The sequence below is a fragment of the Nanorana parkeri genome, unplaced genomic scaffold, assembly GCF_000935625.1.
Source record: "Nanorana parkeri isolate BGI_ZX_2015 unplaced genomic scaffold, ASM93562v1 scaffold98, whole genome shotgun sequence".
Classification (NCBI taxonomy): domain Eukaryota; kingdom Metazoa; phylum Chordata; class Amphibia; order Anura; family Dicroglossidae; genus Nanorana; species Nanorana parkeri.
The window spans coordinates 1,816,996-1,840,528 of NW_017306366.1; the positions used below are offsets into that span (position 1 = coordinate 1,816,996).

Consider the following 23,533-nt stretch of genomic DNA (forward strand, 5'->3'; position numbering starts at 1 on the left):
GATATTGCAACAACCAAAAGCCACAAAAATTAAGGAAGGGTGGGTGCAGGGCAGCCATCAGAAATTTTGGGGCCCCTTACACGGCTTTAGGCCGGGCCCTCCCTCGCACCACTGGATGCAGGGCTTAGTGACGCGCTGGACGCAGGGCTTAGTGACGCGCTGGGCGCAGGGCTTAGTGACGCGCGGGGCTTAGTGACATGCTGGGTGCAGGGCTTAGTGACGCGCTGGACACAGGACCCACCTGAGAGTGACCCTGCAGAGCCCACCATAGATGCTGCACAGCCCATCTGAGACTGTCTATGGTGGGCTCTGAAGGGGTCTCAGGTGGGCTGGTCAGGGCTGCATCCCTCCCCTCCCTCCTTTCCTTCCTCCTTCCTAGCTCCTCTTACCTGCACACATGGCCTCGTCTGGCGCCGGACCGGCCAGAAGTGACGTCACTTCCGGCCAGTCCGACATCAGACAAGCAGCGTCGCTTGTCTCAAAGCCGCTGGCGCGGCAATGCTGGGGCCCTGTGCTGCTAGGGCCAGGCATCTGCCCCCTCGCCCTTCACCGTCGGCCGATAGTCATATAAGGGACCCGGGCGGGCCCCCTAGGCTGCCCGGGCCCCTTACATGAGTATCGACCGTAACCCCCTGACGGCTGCCCTGGGAGGGTGGGACAACCAGCTTCCTCCATTGACTTTCCAAAAAGAACGCCCATCAGCCCTTGCTGTCCCAACCCATGCGGCTACTCCTGGACAACTGACCCCCAACCTCCAATTAAGGTAAGATCAGCTAATCCCCACTTTATCCCCCCCCTCCCCCAGTCATACAGCCCCTCCGCTCATTATCTCTGGGTCTGTCTTTAAAAGGAACCTATACTGTACACACTTTGTATTATTGTAATGTTTACAGTAAAGTATGTAGCTTCCACATTTCATCATGCATACTGTACCATACTGCTTTAATGTATTATATATACAGATATATAGTTTGGAGGGAGAGCTGCATTTGTACTAAATCATATTAATGAATGATGCGATAAAACAGCAGCCACCCAGAGAGATTACTGACTCATGACTGATATTTGAATTGAGAGAGATGAACAGTAGGGATTTACATATATGTGCAATGCCAATGAAATGTAGTAATCTGGTTTACATATTTGACTTCCCCTGACACTCATCTCAGGGCCTTTACAAGAATAAAGGGGTAAATGGAAATTCCAGGCAGCATTTTAAACAATCCGTGATCTACAAATTCTACAAATGCTGTGCTCAAATCAGAAAATCAAAAGGTAGCTTTTTATTGTTGTCTGTGCTCTTCTAGGATATTTTCCCTAAAATGGTTGATACAGTTAAATCGATGATCTATTTCCACCTCAGTTATGAAATTTTTTTTTTAAGAAGCATGTTGGAAAGCTTTTCTTGATCGAACAATATTCAAAGGCCCCTTTCACACGGGCTGAGTGGTATGGATCGGATGTCACTGCTGTGAAATGAGTGTGTCCGTTTACATCAGATTACCCCCGATCTGGCATGCTCGGGTCCGTTTTTCTGGACATGGCCTGAGTTGGGAGTAACCCAGTGTAAACAGACATCTGTGTGTTTAAACCCAGGTGTCCATAGACTAGCATTGGGTATTTGATCGGGTCCACCTGAAGAACTGACAGGTGGACCAGTGCGGACAGCCCGTGTGAAAGTGGCTTAACAGTGAATATGGTTTTTGTTTGGAAAACTCCATTCATTCCACTCCACTCCATTTAAAATCAAATGTTAAAAAAACAAAGATTCAAACAAAATTTTGAATGGCAATCGCCAAGCCTCTAATTGTAATATTGAACATTATTGAACATTCCAACAGGATTTTTCATGCAAACTTTTGTGCGAAAATCTAACCAGTGTATACACTTTTTCACTTTCTGTCTGGTAAAACATTGTCCCTTTGACAGTAAGTAAGAGTACATTTTCAAAGCCCAGATAGGGGTAAAAGCACAGCAGAGGTTCTAGATCTTCCCCACTCTATCCAAAAGAAAACAAAAAGTTTTGGTTGGACTTACACTTTGATCTGAGTAGTCTGTAATTAATTGCAGACACCACAATCCAAATTCCGTTGGAAGGCTTGTGGCCTGGTATTGGGGGGGGGGGGCACACTCACTCGCCCCCAATAGTTATAAGGAGGTGGGGTTCCTCCTTATAACTCCTATCAGACCTTAAGGGTCTGGTGTGACTTGGGGGGAACTCCACGCTTTTTGTTTAATTTTTTAAATGTTGTCCCTCCTAACATTCCTACCAGACCTAAACGATCTGGTATTGTTTGGGAGGGGGAACCGCACACTTTTCTTTTTTCTTTTTTCTTTATGAATGTAATTTTTGCTGCAGCAGGTTCTATACATCGAAACAGATGCGCCACTTTACAGGCAGTTTAAGAAGACCCCCCAGGCACGTTATTTAACCCCTTCGTGACGGGAGACGTACACTGTAAGTCCAGCTACAAAGGGACCAAATTTCACAACTTCAATGTTAAAATCACTGCTCCTTTAAAAATAAAAACATTTTTAAAGTGTTTTTTTCTTTAATGCATGTCCCCCAGGGCAGTACCTGAATCCCCATACCCTTTTTTTGCAAATAAATTGCATATAAGCCTTCAAAATGGGGTCAATTGATTTTCAAAGTTCTAGCCCCATAGACTTTCATTGAGATCGAGTTCGAATTCAAACTTTTTCCATGTTCTAACGTTCGAATTCGGACCGAACGCGGGGGGTGTTCGACACATCACTATTCTATATGAAAACAGAGCACCCCTAAGAGACAATTTGCCTATACAGTATATGGGTGTACACTGATACATAACATTGAATGGAGTAGTGAGGTTGTGCCTAACTAGTCTGGGTGGACATAGTGACTTATTTATCATGACACATGAAGATACAGCTAATCTGCCAAGTGTTATATCTACGTTGGCTTTAACAGGATCATCTTTATCACAGCATGCAGAGTAATTCTATCTGATGGTGGAAGATCTGAAGCTGGATACATCGCTGATTGTCTCAGTGGATATATTAATATACATAATGATGGAGCGATCTTGCATTATTTGTGATAATTCTTTTTTAAAAGAGATCATTCATATTGACTTTAAGTATACAGTTTATTGATGTATGATGTGGAGGGCTGTTATTTGACTATAGGCAACGATGTTTCAGGTATTTTGAGTATATGAAATATGTGTGTGTGTGTAGTTCAAAGTGTGTGTTAAGCCAAAATGTTTTTATTTCGTTTGTAAAAAGGGTGTTAGAACCCCTGTTGGGGCTGATCTAGTAGTGGGAATGCTGTATGAATGGCATTGGCAGAAGATTTATAAACCCCATGTATTGAAACAAAGGTGTTAGTAGTATATATTTGCAGCACATTTATGTGGAAGCCGCACTGGCCTGTCAAGGCCTTTCTGTATAGTGTGATCTTTAATCTAACAAAGCCCCATCCTGGGACATACACATCAATAGATTAACGGCAGGTATGCCTGGAGGTAATTATTATTTGTGCATCGCTACCATTGGCTGCACACCCTGCTACATTGATTTTGGGTGATAGTACAGGACACTGTTACATTTTAGTTACTTTGGTTTATACTCTTGTCCGGGGCTCCTTTAGAGAGATTTCCTCTCACTTTCTGTTATTCTGACTATGTTTTACCAGACTAGAAGTCAGGAGAGCTCTCCAACTGCAACACAAACCATTGTCAGAAGGACAGAAAGTGAGGAAAATCTCTCTAAAGGAGCCTCAGATAACAGGAAAAACCAGACAGGGGTTCTAACCATTCTTCGGTTTATCTATCTAACAGTTTTTGGCTTGAGATACACTTAAAAAAATGGGTGGATTATCCATAAGGTTCTCTTAAGCATTTCCAAATATTAGGTTTTTAGTTCTGCCCACTGTTCTTGTGATACCTCTACAATAAATGGGGGGTGGATGCAGGTAGTAATTAGAAATCTCCCTAATAAGGACACAGCCAGTAGTAAAAACCTAGGGACAGAAAACAGAAGAGCGCAGGACCAAAATGGATGTTAGAGTCCATAGAAAAGATAATAATTGTGTTGATCAAACATCTAAAGCATTTTAAGGGCAGACACAACTCCCTTCGTTAGGGCTTGGAAATAATGAGAATGAAGAAATGCAAAAAAACTCAGAATTTGACAGCTTGGAAACCGGAAGTGACGAAATCATCACACTGTCACTTTCAGCTTTAAACTGGAAGTGATTTAGGCACCTGTAAAGCCACTAAATCACTTCCACATGCTGGCAAACATGCACTTCCATCGCACAACACCCCCTGCTGTGTTTCTGCCCCCCCCCCCTGTGGGCCCGGGACTGGCAGTGAACAGCTGAATGATTTTGTCACTTCTGGTTTCTGAGCTGTCATTCCCTGGCTTGACTAGAGAGGCTGATGAAAAGCTGATCAAGCACGAAATACCCCTAATGTCTTCTTAAAGAGGACCTGTTACCTCTAAAGTGCTATCACATAAGGGCTTGTGTTTATGTGCACTAAAATAAACCTGTTCTTTACTGACACTTTGTGCTGATAGCTTGCAAATTTAACTGCCACTATTTTATTAAACATGGTCCCTACTTTCAGGAAAAATATAAATCAGGGGGTTTAAGTAATCTTCAGGCCTAAAATGTGCATTTTAACATGTGTGCAAAAAAAAACAAAAACAGCTTGGCAGCAAGAGCGCTAAAACTATCTGCTATTGATAACAGAATATTACCAGGGAATCCCAAGCCAGTTTGTTCATATAAGGGGGAAAAACATCCTAAGGGCCTTTGCCAGTGGGCATTTATTCACTTCAAAACTGCTTTTCTCCCCGTAGGCTGAAAATGATTCTGTCAATGAATTCTAAAGCATCTGAAACTGATGTCATACGCAAGCTGCATTTGCCTATCGGCACAAGCCCAAAATCCGTTAGCACAGGCCCTAAGGAGTACTGAAGGAATGAGCTCTCATGTAACATGCTACCCTCATCCATGTGAAAAACATCATTGTATTCTGGATACAAAACTGTGTTTTTGGATGTCAACGGCAAATCCTGGCTACAGATGTAGATTTGTTCTGTTATGCTGCAGATGACCCCCCCTGAGGTTGGCCTGGAGGCACAGGTCTGCCAGGGAAACAGAAGCCCTGTCGATAAACGAGACATTTAGAGAAGCATTACCTCAGGGCAGCTCAGGAGTCTGTAAAAGCAGCAGGATCTGTGCCCTCCATCCTGCCGTGGAGGCCGACAAGATGTATCAGATTTTGCCTGAGGTAGTCCTGAACACTGACCTTTACACTTCCTCATGAGCTGCATATCAATGCTAAAGAATAGCAAAGTCTTTTTTCCCCAGTACGGTAGAATGACAGTTCTGAATGGTTACCCAGGTGGTCACAAGTTCACCTAGCTCACTGAATACCACAGAGAGAGGAGTGAGGACCTGCCAACATTTAGAAATAATTATGAGAGACACATCAAAGGTTTTGAGAACAAAAATCAGCTCAAAACGCATCACCGGTCAAAGTTTGTGTGGCCAATCAATGAGTGTGACTTCACTACCTATGGCTTGAAATGTGGCACCTCACCCCCTATGCTTTACTATGTTTTAGATCAAATAGGGTCTGGATATAGACTGAAGAGAGCATGGAAGCCAAAAACAGTCCCATCATTGGTATCAGTGGAATAAAATAAACTCCACATCATCGGTATCAGTGGGATAAAATAAACTCCACATTGTTGGTATTGGTGGCATAAAATAAACGAAAGCTTCTGCCTTGCAGCGCTGGGGGTCCCTGGTTAGAATCCCACCCAGTTTGCATGTTCACCCAGGGCTTGTGTAGGTTTCCTCCGGGTACTCCGATTTCCTCCCACACTCCAAAGACAAATGGTAGGTTAATTTGCTCCTCTCTAAATTGGCCCTTGTATGTATGCTTGTGTCATAGGGACCTTAGATTGTAAGCTCCTTGAGGGGGACTGATGTGAATGTGCACCATATAAAGTGCTGCGTAAATTGTCAGTGCTATATAAATACCAATAATAATAATATTTATTATTATTATTATTATAAAGTAAACCCCACATGGTTGGTGTCAGTAGGATCAATAAATCCCATTGATAGTGAAATAAGTCCCATATCATTGATGTAAGTGTAGCCCCCATCACCTTCTGTGATGTGGCTACTAGGCATTTAGTGATAGCCCGGGCTGTAGTCAGCCTGGCTAGAATTATAGTGGCAGTTATCTGGTTAATTCCAGGTGTCTGGCATTGCCTGTACCCCCCTGGGCGAAATGTGACTCTGTCATATTGTGGGACAGCCAATGAGAGATGCTATAGTGTATGTACAGTACAACAGCCAATCACTGAGTTTCTCTCAACCAGTGGTGCATGCCGGGATAGGGTACATATACTGGAGGGATTTGCCATGTGCTCAGACTAGTCAGGACCAGCCATGGATTAGGGCTGGGTGCTGTTCAGCCGGCCCCCCAGGCAATGCCTTAGGCCTGGGTGTGGGCATAGGCTGGTGTGAGGGAAATGTTTCCCTGAGGCCTCCAACATGGAGGAGGCCTGTGTTACTGTTAGAGGAAGAGACCCAGGACCAATGATGGCTCGTGAAGTATCCTGGAACTCAGAGGACATGGCCGGTGTCTTTCATGTTGAGGATTTGTTTTCATCCTTGCTCATATGCTACTTCAGTTGCTATCCGCTGCCTCCCAAGTGTATCTACACTTATATGCCTACCAGATCTGGTTAGTCTGGAGTCAATGTATGTTACACCCTGGAAGCGTAAAAGTTATTCTGCATTATACTAGTGGAGTGGACATCAGATATTGTGGGCATAAGAAGAAGGGCGGTTAATGCTAATGGGTGGGCAGCTGAAGAACATACCCTAGACAGACTAGAGATGAACCGGGCATTCAGGGGCTCCTTCGGGGGTGAGCGCTACATAAGTAATATAATAAATTAAGTGCCAATTGTTGCTGTCAGCTGGATAAAATAATCCTCAAATTGTTGATGTCAGAGGGAGCAAAATTAACCCCATGACCCCCCATTAATTGGTATCAGTGGGAACAAAATTAACTGCAAATTGTTGGGGTCTGCGAGCTGAACAAAGAAAATATAACAGATTCCTCCATCAACATTTACGAACATGGATGGAGGAATCCTCCGCTGTCTTCATTATATGCTGACAGCAGCTACTGGCTGCTGTGGAGAGGAAGTTGTGGTGCTAGAAGAGGTACAGGCAGCACAGGAACAGACACCGTCTTTATCAGCTACTCGCCGACCCCATCTAGGGGAGCTAGTGCCATCTATGCTGGGTGGAAATTTAAAAAATGAGGCCCTGAGTAACTATGCAAAGAATACAAAAAAGTAACACCCTTCCTTAAAGCAATGTAGTGCAATGCTTTGAAGTGTTTTGATGTTGAGAGTACAGCCCAATGATTGGCAGTTGCTAGGTAATAGCTAATCTTAAAAAAGAACACATATTTTTTGTGAAGTCTGTGTGAAAGCGAAGCCTTTTTTTTTTTAATAAAAGGAGCCCTGGGCAGAAATCAAGGTGAAGCCATTTGTGCTGGATAATTGCACTGGGCTCTTTCTATCTGCTCCATTCCCGTTCAAGTACTGCACCATGCTCAAGAAGTGAAGTGTACTTATTTGCACTAATTTACATCGTTATTAGAGGTATTGAGTTACTTGAATAGTATTTCTCAGAAGGAGGAGTATAATTTTGTTTCTAAAATAGCTCTGGGGTAACGGGCGGTTGAGGTAAAGTACAATTATTATTTAACTACCTCCGGGCCGGCCGTAGTAAAAAAACGGCCGGCCAGGAGCTCTCTCGATCTGAGCGGGCGTCTCTAGACGTCCGCTCACAAAATTTTCAGTACTTTTTTCTAATTATAATAAAAAATAAAACCCGTAGCGGTGATTAAATACCACCAAAAGAAAGCTCTATCTGTCCCCAAAAAATGGTATAAAATTCATCTCAGTACAGCGTTGCATGACGGAATAAACGTCAGTCAAAGTATCGCAGCGCTGAATACTGAAAAATGGCCTGGCCAGGAAGGGGGTCTAAACACTTGGTCTTGAAGTGGTTAAAGTAAAACAAAAATTCACATGGATGCAGAGACTATTATCTCAATACAAATTGGTAAACTAAACATGAGATTGTAGTCCATCACAGGAGTGAGCTTGGAGCGGTGACTACTTTACAACACACACAGGGACCATGGGGAACAAAAGTAGCCACCCTCCAGAAGGACGGATATTGTCAACACCAACTCAGAGATGGTTTGCGGATCTACAGCCGAGTGATGCACCAATAAGATAATTTTTGTTAGTAGTTAAGGTTGTTGAATGCATTTTTAAGATTTAGTTCCTGAGTTTAGTGTCACTTGAAACATCAAGGAGCAACATCCATTATAAGCGATTTAATCACCATTTCAGATAGCTTAAAAACCTTTTTACTTTAATATCACTTTAATTTAAAAAAAAAAGTAAATTATACAATCTGTAGCTCTGCAGCTCCATTGGAATTTCAGGTCCTCTGATTCACATTTAATGCTGTGTTATGTAGCTTTGCCCTAACCATTACTAAATGGCTCCTACATGAATAGGCAGTACTGCGCCTGTGAGAACGCTGTGCTGAAAAGAATACAGTATAGAAGATCTTTATGATCAGGAAATGACATTTCCATAAAACATTCTAGTGTTCATAATGATGTCACTTCAATGAACTCCAGTGACCGTCCTCCACGTCCTCATTCTTCTCCTCCCCAGGAATTAGAGCACACAATGATGTAACCATTTACAGCACCTTTAAATAATGTGGAGTTTGTCCTAGCAGAGCTGCTAATGCTTTTACATGTAATATGGCGCCTGTGTAATCAACATTGCACTGCAAGAGGTGCTTTTCTCATATCAGCTATTTCCCTGTTTGAACAAGACTACAAATAACTCATTTGAGGAAAGTTCCAAAGCAAATAGTGATTATATCTACCGTACTTAATGAAGCAGTAATCTATTTAGCATCCTCTTTTTAATTTAGTGCAATTAATGCCATTTAAAAAGAGAAAAACAGTTAGGATTGTTCACACCATGTCTATTGAGCTGCATTTTCATGCTCACCACAGCACATGTATGTGGTGTAAACAGGGCACATCTGTTGGTACCCCTAGAAAAAAAGATTAGAAGTAGTTGTATCATAGTGATATTTTATACATACTGTTTTCTGTAATTCTGTAACAATTGTTTTCTATGTTCCCTATTCATATCATACATGTGTGGTGGTGTGCAGAAAAAGGCAGATCAGTGTACTTGCTGTATTGTTATAAATTACAGCATAGATCAGGGGTAACCAAACTCCGGTCCTCCAGCTGTGGTGGAACTACAAATCCCATGAGGCATTGCAAGATTCTCACAGCCACAGACATGACTCGCGGAGAGAGATGCATCATGGGATTTGTAGTTTCACCACAGCTGGAGGGCCGGAGTTTGGATACCCCTGGCATAGATGGTCAAACCTTTTTCTATATTTCCACCTATGTGTCAGTCTACCTTTATTGTGGATGCCAGTTGTCTGTCGTTCTCCTGAGACCACAAATGGATGTTGGGGATCCAGTAAAATGAATATCATATCTAGTAATTTTGAGGACAACAAAAATAACTGTGAACCCCATTTGGATTCCTTAAGAAAGTGTAGATGCCAGCTGTACTCCATACAGCACTGCGGCCAATTGAGTAAGGTGGTGCTCGTAGTGACAGTCATGGATGGCATCGTGAATCCACAGAAGATAACAAGAAGAAGTCCCCAGCACTCAGTACTTAAAGATGCAAAGTACACTCAGTATATTAATATGTCGCATTAGTCAAATAAGCCAACTTTTTGGACCACACAGGGTCCCTTCTTCAGAGCGACATAGTGACCACAATGTGTGAAGCTGTCTGAAGCTGCCAATACAGACAAGTCAGAAAGCCTGATAATTGTTCTGATTTACAAGAGTCCTCACACTACTACATCCTCCCACCATTTTGGTAATTCTGTATCCTGGTATGTATCTGAAAGTCTCCACTATCAGGAGCCACACAAACATAGACCTGTTATCACTGCCCAATTATCTGTATGGGCACTGTTATATTTAGTCACATGGCTGCATAAATGGGGATATATAGTTGTTTGTAACAATACATTTCTGTGGTATATGTGCTGCATATCTAGGAACTACAAAACCAACTAACTTTCTAAAAGTGTCACAGGTTCAATTTCCAAAACTACCAACTTAAGAAACACTTTGTTTTTTGGCTCATATCTCAGAACTATTTGACCTGTGTGTCTGTATAAAGTATGTCTGTCTAGTGACTTCTATGTCTTGCTTGTTATACTAGGTGCCTGTACGATGGACAGACGTCAGAATACATACATCATGGAAAATGGCTTCAAAGGTAGGCTCCAATGCATAAAACATTTAGCAGGTAGTCAGATATACTGACCAGTTAAAGGTCCCATCCATCCAAACCTGATCATTTGTTTTTGCAGTGAGAATTCGGGAGTAAATCACGTACAAGCTTCTTATATCTCTTAGAGACTACAAAGGCAACATATCTGTGCAAAGTTATTAGCTTTCCACCTCAGACAATGAGTGTTACAACCTGTGCTCATGGGCATCAAATTGGACACCAAGGTGCTTTGCTCATCGCTACCAAGCACTCCCCAGCTGCCCAACATGTATTAATGTGCCATGACACTTGTTACTGTCAAGCAGGCCTATCCACTCAATGACAGGTAACACATGGGATCCATGTGTGCCTGACATACACATATCCCCTTACACCATCTTTGGCATTCTTCTCAATCTATAATAGATTTAAAAAAAAACAATGAGAAGTGTAAAAGCCCCATAGTAATGACTGTGGACTTGAGAAACTGCGCTGCTCTCATACCCTAGAGATATAAGAATACAAGGACATCAATGCAAAACTAAAATAACAGTTTTGGGTGAATTAAAGGTGAATAAAATGACTGTGCTGAATGAAAAAATAGAACAGATTCCTCTATAAATGCTTACACCCGTTGATCGAGGAATCTCCCGCTGCTGGTTTGTATTCTGGTGGCACCCATTGCCAGAATACCTGAACAGAACCATTAGCTCAATGGCTGTCCGCTCTGTTCATTTGAAGGTTTTCCGACCAGCTCCTTCGATTAGCTGATGCCTGCCGAAAGGGTGCTGACAGTGGCACTGTGCGAATTTTGGCCGGTTCATCAAGAATTGGCTGAAATGTGCACAGTGTATGGCCACCTTAAGGTAAGAAATGTCTCCTTATCCCTGCTCCCCTAGACTTAATGAGCAATTAACCCTTTTAGTGGCTTGTGCCAGAGTTGGGCTTTAAGGGCCAATTCCTACATAGAAAGATTATGTTTTATATAGTGCAGCATAATCTCCTCTTCACCCTACAACAAAACATCAATATAAAAACTCCATACTGCGCTGCATTTTATGCTTATTGTATTACATATAGAGCACAGTTTGAAGTCTTTGATGTCCTGCAGTATGTGTTCTCATGCATAATATTTTAGAGAACACTGCTGGATAGGAGGATTGCCCTGTCACATGACCTTAAACCGGTCATGTGACAGATTTCCTCCTCCTCCTCCAGACTTTTTTTTCCCCATTTAGAACCCTGAACCAGAAATCCATTTATAAAGAGCACACACAACAGTGCTTTATAAATGTGCAGGAGGAGGTAAAAAAAAAAAAAAAAAGCGGCGGTATGCATGCGGTTGGATCATACTGCTGCTGTATATCGAGCCCCTTGTGTATCTTATACTTAGATTTTAATTGAAATCAGAATACCATTTGTCAGCTCATTGATTTTATAAATGTACCAATAATATTACTCAGTGTAATCTATGTCTGACACACATGCTGTGCTGGAATGATTCCAACTGCCTCATGATCTTCAATTGTGTTTCCTGGATAATTTTATTAGAGCTCCCCTCTATGACCTTTGTGTTGTCTTATGTTATGAGTCCATGTAATGCTTGTCAGTCTTCCATGTAACTCTTCCCAGTATCTCCTGTTATTCTGCTCACTCTGTCACTAATTACAATGTCTATAAAACACACCTATATAATGACTCCTGCCACTTACTGCAGCTGTAAAAATGGTGCTAACCTTGTCTGTATGGTGTCTGGCTGAACGCATATTCCTAACATTTGCTTGGTTAGTTCTGTTGGAGTAAAATTTAGGAGGAAGAGCTTAGGTACAAGCAAGTTTCGGGGTTCCCATGGTGTGTGAATACTGAGCCTCATATATCAAAAGTGTCTGAACAAAAAAACTGTTAGAGTTGCCCATATGAGCATGAAAATAAGGGGCTGACTGCTGAGTATAGCAGACAGCTTTACTTATAAGTATATATACAAGTCAGTCCTATGTAGGGTCTATTGTGAGCAGAGAAGCAGCGGCTTCTACAAAGCATCCATAGTCTTGCCAGGAAAGTTTCCATTCCTAGACTGGGTGCGGTGCCTTTATAACGCGCGTGTGTGTGTATGGATGTATATTGGGGGAATCTGGATGGAATACATTGTACAATGGGTTCAGTTCACAAAAGCTTTACTGCATATGCTATATGCTTTGTTGCGTGGTATTGTTATCATCTGTGTAGAAATATCACATAGTTATCAAAGCAAATTACGTTTGCAGTATTTTATTCAATCTTGCAGTATTTTAACACTTACTTTGAAAACAAAGGTCTCTTATCCTTTTTGCCCCCCAACCGTGACCTACATGATCCCAACCTCCTCAGATCCGTACTTACCAAGATCTAATGGGTACGGTGTCTCTATTGTTTACATCCAGAGCTGCAATGCTCAGTCTGCTGTCTGGACCTGAACATTATAGCCCCATAGACTTCTATGTGGCCAGGAGAGGGAGACTTGCAGCGCTGGATGTCAACAAACAGCGGAGCAGCAGTTCGACTCCTCAGAGCTCAGTAAGCATAAATCTGCAGACGGGCAAGGGTGATGTAGTTTAGGTCAGGGTAAGCGGATGATAAGCATAAGTGTACTTTGTCTAAAAGTACATTTATTCTTTGAAGTATAACTTAGTTCTACCTGTAGATAATTGTGAGGATCTGTGAGGTGTCTATTGAGGAGAGCAGGAAAAGATTGTAAACTACTATTACCCATTTAGGAGAAACAGAGACGGTCAGTAGTTCATTATCCATTTCCAGTATAGAAAAAAAGATCTATGTGATGTTTTAGATTGCAAACTGAACATTTTCACAAGAAAGTAATGTAAAAAAGAATAATGACAGCATAATGACAGCAAAAAACATAATGACAGCATTAAATTGACTCTGGTACTCTGGTAAACTGGTATTTACATTTGTCCTGATTTGAAATGTTAAAATGTTAGGAAGTATGGGTATTGTTTAGAGGATAATACCCCTCTGCCCGCTCAAAAATGTAAATGTAAGCAAATATAATACCTGTGTTGTGCAGGAAAGCAAGTCTACACTGCCTATGTAGGGGTAATTTTTTTCCACCTTTGGCATTTCTAGCATCCCTTACCATCCAGCACATCCTGGTATTGAAAAGTAAAGCTATCATCTTGAAATAGTCACAGAGCTAGAAATGGGGCAGCCATGATTTTTCATGACCAAAGCAAGAGTATGAATGGGATTTTATGGACACTTCGAGGACCCAAGGTGAAAGACAGTTCTCTAGCTCTGGGTGGGGTAGGGGAGATCTGATGTTTGGTGTAAAGCTGCATTTATTCTTTAAAGTTTAAACACAATTCATAAACAGTCATATAGAGCTAGGGTTTGGAATTGAATTTCATGAATTCACATAACAGACCTGTGTTGCCTCCACTGCACAAAAATGTAAAGGAAATGTATAGTGGTTTTGTACCTATCTGCTTTCTTTATTATGACAGGACTACCTTTTTTTAGTCAGGTAAACATTACATTTTGCATATTATTATCAGGTAGTCCTTTATTCAACCAGAAGATAGAGCTCTTTTCATGTCATTAATTTGATCGTTTTTCACCTTTCTAGAACTCAGTGAGTCATCATAGCAATGACTCAACACTTATCACAGGGCTCAGTACCATGCTTTCATCAAAGGGAGCTACAAAGCAAGCTTCTTTGCTGTGCTTAAACTGTAAGCCCTGGTTCTCACCCAGGCAGCACCATTTTTGCACGTTTGTACGTGCGTTAGCAGCATGCGGTTATTTACGCGCCGTTTATGCGCGTTGTGCACATTTGTATGCACGTACATGAAGACACGCATTTTGATTGGCAGCTTGTATAATGGTATAAATGCGCAAAAACGCTCACGAAAATGTGCAACATGCTTCTGTTGCGCGTTTTTGGGCATTTCCAATGAAGTCTATGGGGAGGAAAAGTGCTTTTAACTGCCCAAAGCTAGGCAAACCAGGGCCATTGAAAATCATGGGATTTCTTGTGTTGGGCAGTTAAAAGCGCTGTTCGAACTGCTCAAAAATGCCTAGGTGTGAACCAGGGCTTAAGCAGTATAGGCATAATGAGTTTGTATCAACCACAACGTGGAATATACCCTTTCCACTTACAATCTATCAGAATGTATCACTGTATCAGATCTATCAGAATGTTCTTGGTTGGAAGTGCAAGGCTACATCATTATTGATAGAACAGACATAGTCCTACAATAAAACTTGTAGTTGACAACACAAAAACCAGTCCCAGCTACAGACATACTGTGAGCACCCAATATAACATGACTTCAAAGCCTGTCCTAACCATAAGGTTAGGATAGACATCCATCTAACCTAGGCCTGCTGGAGGCATACAGATACTGTTTTTCACCAGCCAGGTAAACCTCTTCTAATTAAGCCATGGCAACAACAAGGTGGGAGGTGGAAGGTGGGAAGCTACAGGAGGCTTTAACACATCTGTCAGCTGGCAGTACCTTCAGGTGAGAGTGACCTCTTTATGCATCTACAATTAGCTCCCCCCAGCTTTAGGCCCCTTTCACACATCAGGTTGAAAAACGGACAACAATGCATCTCTATGGCAGTACGCATGAAAACTGATGACCATCAATTTACATCAGGAAACATCAGTGACAGTTGAGGTCCGCAATGTGAGACGGATCAACTCTCCGTTTTGACTGAACGGGACTGATGTATCCTGATTTAAACTGATGTAAGCTGATGACCAGGTTACATCCGTTTTTTTGGGGACTGATGTCATAATACAGCATGACAAGCTCAATGCATACTGGGGGAAAGCAAAGAATCATGGGAATTTACTATACTATAATAACAAAAAATACTGATGTAAACTGAACTGACAACGGATGTGCAAACTGATGTAAACTGACTCAGATTTCATCAGTTTTTTTTTTTTTATCTGGGAACCTTAACTGATGACACTCCTGTAAAAGGGGCCTAAGGCACACCTCCTTAGAATCTAGTCACTCACTTTCTATTTCCTTAAATAATTTATGTAACATGCCATGAGGGAACATTTTTCCATGTTCCCAACAGTCAGGAGCCATTTTCTCTATGGTTTAATTGCTCATTCAGTTCTTTAGCTAACCCATGGCACTTCATGAATCCTTTGCCATATAAAGCAACACCTCAGCATATAAGCATATTAGTAGCATGTGCAAGCCTCTCATATGTATAGATTCGATTCTGCATTGCCTTTTTCTAATCTGAGATGGCGAGATGAAAGGCTGGTTGCAGAAACATTACACTCTCCTGTACAGACTGAACATGGAAAAAACAGGGTATTAGATGCCAAACCCATACACCTAAACTCATAAGCCCCATAAGCTTGCGTGCTGATCATTTCATCATTGTATGCAAGTCATCCAAAATCTGCACAAGATGAATCATATGTTAATATGACTATTGCACTAGGACTGTCCCTATCATAACACTGATATCATGGTGCTGGATAATAGCCTGTAGCTTTATGAACACAAACAAGGCTGTGAGACAATAAGTATAATAATAAGGATTGTTAGAATTCCATTGAAGTCTCCAGGAGTTCTAAATCTGCACACACTGGGGCAACAATTGCTGGAAAGCAACAAGCTTCCTAAACCAACCTGAAAAAATAGTCTTGTATTCAACATTCATACTCATTCACTGGTCTGTTTCCTATGTCCCTAACTGTAGAGCTCAGTGTAACTCTGGAGGTGTTTTTACCTACTAGGATCTAGAGACAGCCAGGACTTTTATGTCCACAGTTATATCTCTGTGACTGACAGCCCAAAGAAAATGATATTTAGTGAATTATCTTTAGCTTGCTCCATGTATATGAATTGTTTAATGAATACAACATATTGGTGGTATTAAATAATAGAAGTTGTGACTGAAGCACTGTTACCAGACTCTTCAGTATAAAAGGTTCTGAGTTATTTGTCCTTCATGTCTCTTTAGTGTGGTTATACACAAAAATACACACATCTTTAGCAACCAATCAAATCTATAGCATTAATCAACCAATCATATAAGTGAAGGATAATTTCTAAGTGATTGGTGTGCACTTTGCACATCATTATTGCTCATTTTCTGCAGTGGTAGCAGATAATGATTCTTTTCCCCTGATAGCTCATATGGAGCAGTTAGCAGTGTTAAATAAGGTGACTTGCACTAGAGATGTGCTCCGGGGAAAAAAATTGTTTTGGTTCGTTTTGTTTTGGATGTTCGTTTTGTTTTGGATGTTTTGTTATTTCATTTTTTAGGATTCGGGTCTAAAAGTCAATTCGTTGTGGAATTCGGATTCAGATGAATCTGAATATTTTCTTAAAATCGAATGAGTTAAACAATAATTACAAATGAACATGAACATTCCATGTGGAAAAGCGAGCACCCCCGCTCCCTGCACCATACCAGGCCACATGCCCTCAGGTCCCCCTTGAAAAGCACCTTGTCCCCATGCCGATGAGGTTGTGAGGGTCTGCAGGCAGGGGGGCTTATAGGAATCTGGGTGCCTCCTTTCATAAATGGGTGCACTCAGATGCCTCCTCCCCTTCGTGATTGAGTAAAGGGTAGTTGTACCCCTACTCACTCACCAAATACACAAAAAAAAGTAAATAAACACATAACGCCTTAGAAAAAGTCCTTTATTTAAAAAACAAAATGACACATACTCACAGTTCTCAGCTTCTTTCTTTGTTTACATTCTGTAACAACTTTCTGATACTTTGTTGACATTCGGGATGTGAGTCCAGAATGTCAGCAAAGAGGCAGCGACACGGGAGAGCTGTTACAGAATGACACACAGCTCTACCGCTTCTTTGTTTCCAATGTATTTGAATTTTGTTATGAAACATTCAGATACATTCAGATTCATTATTTCTGTCATTCAAAAATTTGGATGCATCCGAATGTCCGAATTTACAGAAATGTATGCGAATGTCAATTCGGAATGAAAAGAATCGCGTGAAGAAACGTGTCTATTGTGCACATGCAGAGCTATGGACAGTGTAGGCACTGTGTGGAGACATTTTTATTTTTTTTTAAATGTGGGTTCAGTTCCAGCTTTGGATGCACACATCTTTAAAATGGTGAATGTCTAAGTTGATGTTCGCTCTTAGCATCTCCTCTGCCACCTCTAAAGGTGCCCATACACTTTACAACCCTCGCAAGACTTTTGTCTTGCGAGGGTTGTAAAGTACTTAAAAAAACGTACGATCTGCTCATCTTGGACCTACAGATCGTACTTGCGATCGTACTTGCAATGAGGGGTGGGCTTGCGATGACTGCAAACGGGCAGTGTGCGCATGCGCACACCGGCCCGTTCGGCAGTTGTCGAACCAGCAGGCCACTAACTCGCCGAGAATCGTACGATTCCCGGCGGGTTTTCTAGCCTGCTGGTTCAACGGAAGACGTGCGACTGTACAGTAGAAACGGTAGAGTCGCCTTCCATACACTGCACGATTCTCGTACGATCGCGGGATTTCCCGCGATTCTCGTACGAGAATCGTGCAGTGTATGGGCACCTTGAGGCTGGCCATACACATGAAGATTTCTCTCATTCAGTCCAATTGGTTGAACAAAATAAATCACTAGATTTCCTTATCCATGCTAAACAGCTGCTTGCTATTTTATTCTGCAAGCCGGCACCTGCATGTGTCAAAATACCAGAACATCTGGCTGCAGCAACGGATCGGTCAACTTTTTTCTGCCTAGCACCTTCAAATTCTCAAAGTTTGTCCAGCCGGGAGGTGCTAACTGGGCTACCCACTGCTCAAATTCTAGCCAATTCAGCAAAATTCAGTCAAAATTCAAACCAAGCATTTCAGCTGCACAGAGAAAAAAGGTCTTGTTATTTCCCTCCTGGGTGAGATTAGTTGAGTCAGAGCTCTACAGGCAAGCCATCACTGGTGTAGGGCCAATCTATAGAGATGTGTGTAAAAGCACTCAGAGCGGTGCAGTAATGATAACAACATTCTAGGTACTCAGCTCCTCCAGTCTTCAGACACCTTTTCCCCCATAGTGAAATGTTACTCTTCATAGTTAGCCTACATGTACTTTTATTTGCTGGTCTAAGTGCTCTGACTATGGTAATGTAGACACAGAAAAGCCAAGTGTGCTGTATAAAAGCTATGTTTCCCTGAAGACTGCTCACAGGCAGATCCATTAATGGGCCCGCTCCTCGTAACACAATGCTGATGTTTTCAGACAACATTTATGGAAGTAATGTGCCCTGTACCGAGCAGAGTTTATGCATGTTTAAATGGCATCCAATCATACTGCGCATCAATACTAATCCCAAACATGCTGTTAATTCAGAAAAAAATGATAGAAACTTTACCTCAAATACACCAGATATACAAATTTGTTTTATGGACAAGCAAGTTTTGGTCTACAGAGAGGTACATAATTACTACTATTTGTTATGACTGACCTTTAAATCGTAATTGCCAACATTTGAAATAATTTCCAAGGAAACTTTATCGGTGTGATTGTAGACAGTCTGCAAAACAGTATATACCCCAATGATTTCAGTTTTATTAGAGAAGAACTCCAGGACAAATTGTATTAACCCTTGTAGTGGGGCTACCCCCGCACTGTAAGAGTTAACCGCTTGTTTGTGTCCAGGTGCTAAAAAAAGTTATACTCACCTGAACTGCCAAGCCAATTCTCTGTCTGTCAGTGGTTAGCTTTAACCCTCCCATTTCATGGGTGTACACACAGGGACAAGCAAAACCTGGTTTAGCTAAAGTAATCTGATACTGTAGCCAGTAGTGTATTTCAGTTTTGTGCTGCCTGAGGCAAGACTAAACTCGGGCACCCCCCAATCTAAATTTGCCCCACCCCTTTCTGTTTAAGACATTTTGTGTTACCTGTCAGTCACTTGATACAGCACGCACGCTGTATCCAGCTTCTGACAGGTTGTGCTATTAGCAATGCAGAATACCACCAGCTACAGAGGACTACAAATCCCAGCAATACATTATACAACAATGCAGAATAATATGAAGCTACATACTCTATGTCGCTCCAGGGTTGTGGCCTGATGTCTCCAGGCTCTCAGGTGGGCTGTGCGGGCTCTCAGCAGGGGTCCAGAGAGTTTCACGGGTGCATGTGGGTGCAGCAGAGGCGGCTCCCTAATTAGGCTCTCAGGTGGCCAATGCGGACTGTCAGATGGTCAGTGCGGGCTCTCTGCTGGTCCGTGCGGGATCTGTGGACAACGGATCGGTCAACTTTTTTCTGCCTAGCACCTTCAAATTCTCAAAGTTTGTCCAGCCGGGAGGTGCTAACTGGGCTACCCACTGCTCAAATTCTAGCCAATTCAGCAAAATTCAGTCAAAATTCAAACCAAGCATTTCAGCTGCACAGAGAAAAAAGGTCTTGTTATTTCCCTCCTGGGTGAGATTAGTTGAGTCAGAGCTCTACAGGCAAGCCATCACTGGTGTAGGGCCAATCTATAGAGATGTGTGTAAAAGCACTCAGAGCGGTGCAGTAATGATAACAACATTCTAGGTACTCAGCTCCTCCAGTCTTCAGACACCTTTTCCCCCATAGTGAAATGTTACTCTTCATAGTTAGCCTACATGTACTTTTATTTGCTGGTCTAAGTGCTCTGACTATGGTAATGTAGACACAGAAAAGCCAAGTGTGCTGTATAAAAGCTATGTTTCCCTGAAGACTGCTCACAGGCAGATCCATTAATGGGCCCGCTCCTCGTAACACAATGCTGATGTTTTCAGACAACATTTATGGAAGTAATGTGCCCTGTACCGAGCAGAGTTTATGCATGTTTAAATGGCATCCAATCATACTGCGCATCAATACTAATCCCAAACATGCTGTTAATTCAGAAAAAAATGATAGAAACTTTACCTCAAATACACCAGATATACAAATTTGTTTTATGGACAAGCAAGTTTTGGTCTACAGAGAGGTACATAATTACTACTATTTGTTATGACTGACCTTTAAATCGTAATTGCCAACATTTGAAATAATTTCCAAGGAAACTTTATCGGTGTGATTGTAGACAGTCTGCAAAACAGTATATACCCCAATGATTTCAGTTTTATTAGAGAAGAACTCCAGGACAAATTGTATTAACCCTTGTAGTGGGGCTACCCCCGCACTGTAAGAGTTAACCGCTTGTTTGTGTCCAGGTGCTAAAAAAAGTTATACTCACCTGAACTGCCAAGCCAATTCTCTGTCTGTCAGTGGTTAGCTTTAACCCTCCCATTTCATGGGTGTACACACAGGGACAAGCAAAACCTGGTTTAGCTAAAGTAATCTGATACTGTAGCCAGTAGTGTATTTCAGTTTTGTGCTGCCTGAGGCAAGACTAAACTCGGGCACCCCCCAATCTAAATTTGCCCCACCCCTTTCTGTTTAAGACATTTTGTGTTACCTGTCAGTCACTTGATACAGCACGCACGCTGTATCCAGCTTCTGACAGGTTGTGCTATTAGCAATGCAGAATACCACCAGCTACAGAGGACTACAAATCCCAGCAATACATTATACAACAATGCAGAATAATATGAAGCTACATACTCTATGTCGCTCCAGGGTTGTGGCCTGATGTCTCCAGGCTCTCGGGTGGGCTGTGCGGGCTCTCAGGTGGGCTGTGCAGGCTCTCAGGTGGGCTGTGCAGGCTCTCAGGTGGGCTGTGCAGGGTCTCAGGTGGGATGTGTGGGCTCTTAGGTGGGCTGTGCAGGCACTCAGGTGGGCTATGCGGGATGTCAAGAGGGCTGTGCAGGGTCTCAGGTGTGCAGGCTCTCAGGTGGACTGTGCAGGGTCTCACCAGTGCTTTGTGGGGTCTCAGAATGCTGTGCAGGCCCCCAGATTATCTGTGCGGGCTCTGAGGTGGGCTGTGTGGGCTCTCAGGTGGGCTGTGCAGGGTCTCAGGTGGGATATGTGGGCTCTAAGGTGGGCTGTGCGGGCTCTCAGGTGGGCTGTGCGGGCTTTCAGGTGGGCTGTGCGGGCTTTCAGGTGGGCTGTGCGGGATCTTAAGAGGGCTATGCAGGGTCTCAGGTGTGCAGGCTCTAAGGTGAGCTGTGGGGGCTCTCAGGTGGGCTGTGCAGGCACCCAGGTAGCCTGTGCGGGCTCTAGGGAGGGATGTGTGGGCACACAGTGGGCTGTGCGGGGTCTTAGGGCTGTAAAGCATCTCACCATGGGTCCAGAAGCGGGTGGTGTGGTTCCATAGGAAGGAGGAGATGTGTCGGCCGGTGCCGTACGCAGCGCCACGCGGTCCATATAAGGCTGCGGTGAGGTCTAAAACTTCAAAGAGTACTCGTGAAAATGCCCAGTATCAAAACCAATACCGGTAATGGCAAGTGAGGCTCTGCTTCACTGGTTTGGGGGCAGCTTTTTTTTTGCCGCCCTCTGGAAAGTGGCACCCAGGGCAAATGCCTTGTTTACCTTGCGGCAGATACGCCCCTGACTGTCGCCACTTAATCTCATCTGACATCTACACAACTTGGAAGATTATGGGCTCCAAGAGTGCTTCCAGCTGAATGCATTCTAAATTCATTGTGGTTCAGAGAACCAGTAACAGGTTTGCAGACGTTGCAGCTTCAACATGGTATCTGCTGCTTGTATATCCATAGCACCTACTTGGCCATATCTAATTGACTGCTTCATCATGATCACCTTTAGTATGTTTTTGACTGAATTCCAGGAAGAAAAAAAAATTCCCCTCGCAGCCCCTTTCCCCCTACACTCCAGCAGTTGGAGACCCGCTGACATCACCAATTACAATGCAAGGCACATAGCCCTGTATTATATGTGAGGATGGCAAGGAACAGTCCAGAAGCCGGAGCATAGGGAAGATGAGGTGAGCACCAAAATGGTGGTCAAAATAAAACTGCTTTACCCAACACCCTAGACCTAAGCGAGCATTTAACCTTTGTTGTGCAGGAGCAGCCCCACTGCAAGGGATTTTTTTTCCCCCTGGAGATAGTTGTTAATTCAACTGGAGAGAGGGGACATACTTTGGTGAAGGGTTATAGTAGTGGAGAGGGAGCTTAGGTGTTGAAGCAGGGTGATAAAGAAGGGATTTTAGAGGAAGTGTTGTTGGGCTTTTGATTGCTTTAGAACTGCTTCTCTCTCTATACAAGTCATTGGGAATACAATAAGCCGCTGAAGTAGGCCAAATGCAGGTCAACTGCACCCGTCAATGAACTCTGAATGATCTCAGAAGTGTTTCCAAAGCATGCTGCATTTGCCCATCAAAGCCCATTGACACAGGCCCTTAGTAATAGGAAGCAAAGGATTGGGCATGTTAGCTGTAATAGGTGCAGGGATCTTAAATCTGGATCTTAGGGGCCCTTGCTTATATTTTGGACTGGAGCCCAGGTATGTATTTATGGAGGCTAATACATCATTAAGACAATCTATATATTGTGTTTGCAGCTTCTAATATCAGATTAATGTTGGCATAATGTAGTTTTAATTCAATTCTAGTGCAAATGATGCAATGATTTCAGTGATGGGAGTACAATACATCAATGTTTTTTACATTTATTATATTATCTGTCTCTTTATTACCTTAAATATTGACCAAGTACCTTCAGGTAACCATCCCAGTAAATGAAGTACCTAACACATGTACTTCAGAGTTGACACTATAAAGGAAACATGTATTGAGAGAAATACAGTATATTGCCTGCCATTACATTGCCAATTATTTTAGAAGTTCACAAAAGTAGCCCTTGTATCTCTCTTATAACAGGCTTATTTGAAGGGGAACCTGTTCTAGGTGAAATATAATGGCTGTCATTTCTAACCTCCATCTGAAATTGTTAGTTGCCTGGCTGACACTAATATCAGTACTTACTGAGTCGCTGACCGGGAAGCAGGGTACATAATAGAACAAGTCAGAAATCTTGATTGGCCTCCTGATCCGGTGACTCAGCATAACAACCAGGCAGCTAGCTATCAGGATGTCAATGGTTAATGCCAGGAAGGTCTCTGGGGATAATGCAGACAAAGAGGCATACCCTCATCCTCTGGGTTGGGGGTTAAGCATGAAAGCAAAATGTTGCAAGACCACTGGGCC

The 23,533-nt window shown here is 42.6% G+C and overlaps 1 protein-coding gene across 3 annotated transcripts in view; it reads left to right on the forward strand.

Annotated features, from left to right (window-relative positions):
• MEGF11 (multiple EGF like domains 11) overlaps positions 1–23,533 on the forward strand; it is a 434,557-nt gene that overhangs the window by 391,335 nt on the left and 19,689 nt on the right. For all 3 annotated transcript variants that reach the window (XM_018552848.1, XM_018552849.1, XM_018552850.1), the window contains one exon: positions 10,390–10,446. In XM_018552848.1, coding sequence (XP_018408350.1) covers positions 10,390–10,446 — 57 coding nt within the window. The remainder of the gene's footprint in view (positions 1–10,389; positions 10,447–23,533) is intronic.